The 6,703-nt window shown below is 37.1% G+C and overlaps 2 protein-coding genes across 2 annotated transcripts; one reads left to right on the top strand and one right to left on the bottom strand.

Annotated features, from left to right (window-relative positions):
* The first annotated feature begins 514 nt into the window (after nt 1–514).
* On the top strand, nt 515–3,782 carry LOC113206346 (probable pseudouridine-5'-phosphatase). Its single transcript, XM_026422381.2, has 4 exons — nt 515–677; nt 1,396–1,611; nt 1,689–1,921; nt 2,009–3,782. The coding sequence occupies exons 1-4, from the start codon at nt 623–625 to the stop codon at nt 2,186–2,188; spliced, it is 684 nt and encodes a 227-aa protein (XP_026278166.1). The 5' UTR covers nt 515–622; the 3' UTR covers nt 2,189–3,782.
* A 453-nt stretch (nt 3,783–4,235) lies between these two features.
* LOC113206345 (myotubularin-related protein 9) lies at nt 4,236–6,674 on the bottom strand (the record flags this gene model as incomplete). The annotated part of the gene is given in 8 exon segments (XM_052275622.1): nt 4,236–5,020; nt 5,108–5,277; nt 5,380–5,606; nt 5,690–5,796; nt 5,869–5,990; nt 6,068–6,179; nt 6,306–6,455; nt 6,549–6,674. Coding segments are annotated over 8 exon segments (1,281 nt in total), but the record flags the coding sequence as incomplete, so codon positions are not given.
* Between the last annotated feature and the right edge of the window lie 29 nt (nt 6,675–6,703).

Here is a 6,703-nt window from a genome sequence, read left to right as displayed (position 1 = left end):
AGACGGAGCGGCGGCACGGACTACTTGCCTACCACGCGTACGGCAACGCACTGACTGCAAACACGGCACGACACGACACGACACGAACCCACGAACGGGCACGAACACGAGCGGCGGCGCGGGCGAAGCGGCGAGCGGCGTCTGCTATGCGAGGCTTCCCCCTCCACCATAACCCCTCCGCACCCCCGCCTCGCCCCTCGCCCACCATCCGCGCTCCTTTGTTTGACGCCATGACACCTAGATGCAGTAGCAAAGAGAGCTCCAGCTTCACACTTTAGTCAACTTTCAGCATTTGCTTCATATCGCCTTGGCACTATTTACGCCACGTTGTTTGGAGCGAACTTTTGTGCGGGTTCTCAAACAAAAACAATACTCCGTTGACATTTTAACGTGAATTAAGCTAGGAAGCAAATGTCATTTGCGTTGACTTATGGGGCAAGAGAGAACAAAAACAAATGGTGGGGAGGATGCTAGTTCTGTCTCTTTCGACTGTATCTCTACTACGATAGCCATTTGTTTCTTCGTATATATAGGTATCGTCTGCTAGCTCTGTCGTCTGTTCGTGGCGGTTCTCATCAACGTTAACATTCGAATCTTTGAAAATTCGTCGGAACGGGTGAAAATGGCATTCTCCAAAGTTACTCACATTTTGTTCGACATGGATGGACTCTTGCTTGGTGAGTAGGAATAAACTGATGCTTCTATTTTGTATTTCCTCGCCTGTCAAATTTATATTTGCTGACGTCCTATATAACCTTGAGTGGAAGGAAAATTCCTGTTTCGATGTATGACGTTCTTTGTGTCATCCAATCGATAATACTGAATGTAACCTTTTAAAAAAATTATTTATTTGATGTGAACTTGTCACCTCTATCTTTCCTTTTACGTTGCATCATGTTGACAAATCCTTACATCATTTCTTGGAAGCATCTGGTATAGGAACAGTCAATCATCAGGTGTTTAAGACATTTTGGACATAGTTAAATAATTGGACTGCTATCATGTAAATACTGACCTATATACCTTCCTCGTTGAGTCCCACTTACTTCTAGACCTACTGCTACCTGTGATGAAACCTGTTCTATCCCAAGGAGGAATTTGAGCACTGACTGTCAGCGTGATACGTCAAAATGGTCCCCTATTTTGACATCTTGCATGACTCTTCTTTATGTCATGTGGGCCGTGATTTGACATTTTGAGTCAAGTCAGAGTTACACTGACATTAACAAGAGTCGTGCAAGACGTCAAAATAGGGGACCATTTTGAAGTCATGCTTACAGTTAGTGCTCGAATAACTCCTTGGATAGATATTACTGCCATGACTGTGCTTACTGCATGTGTAGCCTTTACCCTCTCAATACTACAAAAATTATGAGAACATTTTTACTTCCACAGACACTGAGAAACTCTACAAACGTGCTCTCACTGAAGCCTTGGCCCATTACGGCCACATATACACCCCCGAATTACAATTGATGGTGACAGGCACAACTGAAAAGGATACAGTGCAAATACTTGTCAATGAATGTAATCTCCCAAGTGAGGAGGAATTCAGTAAACTATTCAAATCAAAAAGTTTAGCACTTCTAGTGGATGCACAGTTGTGTCAAGGTAGGAACTTTGACCTTCAGATAGAATGACTCATACTAAAGCAAACAAATTCTTATCATTGTTTGTCATTTTAAAAGGAACTGAACGTCTTGTACGTCATCTGAGTAAGCACAATGTGCCAATGGCTGTTGCTACCAGCAGCAGTAAGGAGAGTATTGAAGTTAAAACCAAGAACTACAAAGAATTGTTCTCACTCTTTAGCCACATAGTAAGTGGAACTTCTGATCCAGATGTCAAGAATGGTAAACCTGCCCCAGATATTTTCCTTGTGAGTGCATCGAGATTCCCTGACAAACCTGAACCAGGAAAGGTAAGAGAGTTAAAATATGATTTGGTTAAAAAAAAATCATGCATAATTATATTCATTTTATTTTTTTAATTTTTCCAAAAAAAATAGTGCCTTGTGTTTGAGGATGCCTTTAATGGAGTTGTTGGAGCTCGGTGTGCAGGAATGCAAGCGGTAATGATACCAGATAAATGTGTACCTGAAGAGAAGAAAAAGGCAGCAACTCTCGTGCTCAATTCACTTCTTGAGTTCAAACCTGAGCTCTTTGGACTACCTGCATTTGATGATTAGAAAGAACTGTCTATTGTCAAGTATAGAATATGTCAGTGATAATGGTCATTTTACTGTTGAGGCAAGGTTGTGCCAAGCATCCTGCATGGCACAAAGTACTTTTACAAGAAAGCACAAGTATAAACCAAAGATTTAGGGAACTTCATAATTTTAGGTAGGTATAGTGGTGCTTGATTTCCCTAAAACCCTCCACTTTTAGTTAGTTGTTCATAACTTCTGTAGGAAGCTTGTTTTTGTGGAGGTTCATTGCAGGCAGCCTCGCAAACAATTTTCAAAATATATTGATGTTTTACATTGTTGGCACAAGCAAATAAAATTGTTTGTCTCCACTTCTCTTTACATTTTAGAAACTGTTTTACTTTAATGATTTTAATACAGTCGGAAACTAGTCATGCAGGTAGAGAAAAAATGTAGGATCTTTGGAATGCTGTGTGGATCCCAAGTGTAACAAAATTCGTCCAACCCATTGTTGACTTTAACATCAATTTTTCTATAAATTGAACGATTGTAAAAGACAAAGACAAAAGGTTTTATGTTGAATATTTGAAAAAACTATTGTGGAAAATTAAGGGTGCTCCACAGTTATATGCATATATTATTTTTGTACTGTAATAAAAGTTATAAGTTGTTATTGGTGCCAGTTAATAAGTTTAATATTGTTCAATCTGTTCTCATATTTATTATTATTCTTGTTAAGTTTGAGCTGCACTTGAGCTGATGTCATACAGTGACGAAGGAAACAGGAAACTGACTACCAACAGGTGCACCTTCTATCAGACTCGTCACTTAAATTATAACCCTTCACCCATCATTTCAGGTTTTGTATCCACTGACACAGCCCTAATTGCTAATTCCAATTCTGGTTGTTCACTATTGCAGTAGAAGTATTTATACCAATTTGTAAGATATTTTGTTGCCCCCATCAGGATGTGTGTATTGAAAATGATAAGGTCCTGATGTTCCTCCATACTGGCACCAAAATTTGTTCTTAATTAGTAAGAATATATTTTCCTTTAAAATACAACCTAAATTTCATTTGAAAACCTGGGCTGGAGTGGTAAATGCTGAAATGCAAAACCTGAAATGAGAGGTAATGGATGACAGGTCTGATTGGAGAAGCACCTTAACTGAAGTCATGCTTAAATTTTCACGTCCTACCGAATCACACCATATCAAATATCTGTTTGTTGCAACGATGTGTACCATATAATATTTTAGTCATTCGTGACCATTGCTTTTCTGGAAATACATTCCAACCCAATTTGGCCTCAATGAAAGTGGCAGAAATACCTATTGTTCCACAAAGACTACATAAGATTATATTTTTCACCAAATCATTCTGTGCCTGTTGCCTGTCACTCTACATGAATGAATGTTAATATAGAGTATTCTTCAAAGAAGAAGCCACTTGGTTTGCTCTTTCTAGTTTTAAGAACATTCCTATTAACCTTATTCCCTAGGATTGACCATTGGCTAGTCTTCCTCTGAAGAGCACTGTCTAATTTGTACGTCTCACGGGTAATACAATTAGATGTTTTATTATTTTTATTTTTTTTTGTATTTGAAAAAAGTAATAAAATTCTTCAAACAAATACTTACTTTTAGCACTTTTTCCGTTTCAAACACTTTTCTCTGCTACATCTTCCTATCAGGAAAGCTTTCAAAACCACCCCAATGATTTGAGACTTAACAGGGATATAGATCACAAAGTGGCTCATCATAATTTGACTGACAAAAAGGAGGAGCAGAGCACCCAAAAGAATCATTATCTTTGAATAAGATGAAAGGAAACCAAAAATTTGGAACTAACGGACAGCAGATAAATGGAAAAGAATGGTAACATTTATATTAGGATTTTTGAGTTAAAATAGAACAAGGGCTTCAACAGTTAGATGAAACAACTTTGCCTTCCTTGGAGAAAGAACTAAACTCATTGAAATACCAAACTTAAAAAAAAAACACCAAAAAAAACACAGTAAAACTAGATAGTAATTTGGTGATTCACAAATCACATGACCTTAGGTCTTAGGTGAAATGAATATGAATATTGTTAGGGCATGTATAGCAACAACACATTCTTTATGATCAATTCATTCATTCACAATCAGATTGACAATACAGACTTCAATTTGTTTAAAGGTGAAGCATTTTCTCTACACTATTATTGCATCACATTTAAAATTTACCTCAATGCCTCCTACATCATAAAAGAGAGCAAAAGCCAAACAAACAGGATAACAAGTAGATTGATAGATAATAATAATGGTTGGTGCATCAGATAAAATTATATATTATTTCTCTTGCTGAAGCATAAAAGAGTCCTAAGTAGTACTCAACAAGTGTGTAACAGTTCTAATGGAGATTAAAGGACAAAAGAAGAATAAGTGGAAAGTAAAGCATACAATATCACAAAAACCCTACCAATAATGGTAGGAAATATATCTTGCCCTCAATTATTGAAACATATCCTAGAACAGATAGTGACAATAATCAAGCACAGGCAATACTTAATTTTAAAAAAAACATCATTCCATAGAACTCTTTCTACGAAATTATAAAAAAAAATTACATTGCAGAAGGACTTGGGCTTGTTGGGGACAAAGCACAGGGTGTACTTGTTGTTGGTGTCATTGCACTGTCTGTAGATGAAGTCTTTTTCAAAATCCCTCGTTCCACAGCTTCTTTCTCGAGGTCAGCCAACTGTCTCCTTAGACGGGTTGCTCTCAGTCTCAATTCTTTATCATTTTCTTTCAGTGTCATTACTGTTTGAAGGGCTTTACGTTGAGGACTTTGGTCTATTATCCATCGAAGATACAGCTCTGACCATAAAGACTAAAATAGATGAAAAATAAGAATGAAGAACTGTGAACAATATGAAAAAGTGAATAGGAAATACTATAACACATTTGTTGCACTTACGAGACTCATTGGGGCAACAGACGGCCAAATGACTCTGTTGTTAGGGTCATACATTGGATTCAAATAGGACTGAAGTATATCAGGGCGGTTTAAAAACGACCAAAGGCTGGCTGTACTTTGAGCAAGCTGCAGGCGTACTCGTTCGGCTTCGCAGTTCCCCAGGAAAGTGCCTGTCACCAAAAAGTAAATGAAAATTTATTAAAAGAAGTATAAATTAAAGCAACTTTACAGACAAATGTGTATCTTTATTTAGAGTAGCAACATGTACTTACCAAACTGTGAACTATAAGAATGTTCAAATAATAAAATAAGGAGTGGCTGGCTGAACTCAAAACTGCACGGATACTGTTGGTGAATTTGCTGTACACAATCAAGGAAGAGTAAAAATGTAGGTGCATGATTTTTGTTTCTCCCAGTGCTGGAGTAGCATGACCGTGAATGCCTCTGGGGAAATGGGTAACCAGCTTGAATCCATTCCCTTTCAACTAATGCCTCTAGACTGAAACAGAATTATATTTGTTAAAATAAAATATGAAAATGAGATAGCAAGAAAAAACGATAGATATATAAAAAAAAAATTACCCCCGCACAGTTCGACAATCAGGATTTAATATGACTTGAGCAAGAGAAGTCACTAATAATGTCGAGTCCAATCCCTCAGAGCCATGAACAAGTACAGACAAGCCTTCCTGAAAAGATTAGATTAAAATAAAAAAGTGAAAGAATTTTTGATTTTAAATGAAAGTTAAGAAAGTCACTACCTTATCTAAACACTGAGCCACAACACATGCACAATTAAGTGTGTCCTTGACATGTGTCATCCAATTGGAAGACTCCAAGCGTGACAACCAACGATCCATAGATGATGATGTATCATTACAGGCTGAAAACAATTGACATCTATAGTTAATAATGAATAAGTTGGTGTTAGGAAAACTCTCCAATTATCACAAAGTTAACCTTCAATGAGCTTAGTGAGAGATTCGAGCAGAACATGACGTCTGTCAATTGGTTTGTGAGAACGCCGCCATTGAGGATAATTAACTTCTACTTCATACCCTCCTCCTCTAGCCTAGGCAAAAAAGGGCAGGCAATTATTAGTACCTTCTGAATATTTAAAAGAAGGGCAATTCATTTCTAAATGACAAATTGTACATAATTGATATTAAAGCTGCACTTTTTCATGAAAGTAAAATACCTTTGCAGATTGAGCAAAATTCAATGAACGAGTGTCAATGATGTAGCCACGTTTTCCAGGTCCAAGTACAGCATTTAGAAGTTTCTCATCTTCTTTACACCGTCTAGAATTTGGACCAAGCAATGGTTGACTGCTCCTCAGCAATATACTCTGAGCAATTCAAGAAAAAATTGTCAGTAAATTAAAATAGAATAAAAATTAAAAGCAAATAAAATAAAGAAGGATCTATCAGGGAACACAAACCCCTCCATCATGACGATAACAAAGAATGGGGAAACGGCCACCTTCTCTGAAACTTGCAGCAACTATCAGTGTTTCATCATCAATAGATTTTGGCACAACAACAGTGCTAGGATAACTTGGACAAACCTTGAAAAAATAATAATGAAAATACAAAT

This window comes from Frankliniella occidentalis, unplaced genomic scaffold, assembly GCF_000697945.3.
Source record: "Frankliniella occidentalis isolate FOCC.00 unplaced genomic scaffold, Focc_3.1 Scaffold706, whole genome shotgun sequence".
Taxonomy (NCBI): domain Eukaryota; kingdom Metazoa; phylum Arthropoda; class Insecta; order Thysanoptera; family Thripidae; genus Frankliniella; species Frankliniella occidentalis.
The sequence above is the reverse complement of the archived record's forward strand: the minus strand, read 5'-3'. Positions and strand labels throughout refer to the sequence as shown.

Bases quoted from the DNA above. Each gene is read 5' to 3' on its own strand.
- LOC113206346 (XM_026422381.2), top strand. From the start codon at position 623: ATGGCATTCTCCAAAGTTACTCACATTTTGTTCGACATGGATGGACTC. The intron at 678-1,395 runs GTGAGTAGGAAT...TTACTTCCACAG, and splicing joins CATGGATGGACTCTTGCTTG to ACACTGAGAAACTCTACAAA. The intron at 1,922-2,008 runs GTAAGAGAGTTA...CAAAAAAAATAG, and splicing joins ACAAACCTGAACCAGGAAAG to TGCCTTGTGTTTGAGGATGC.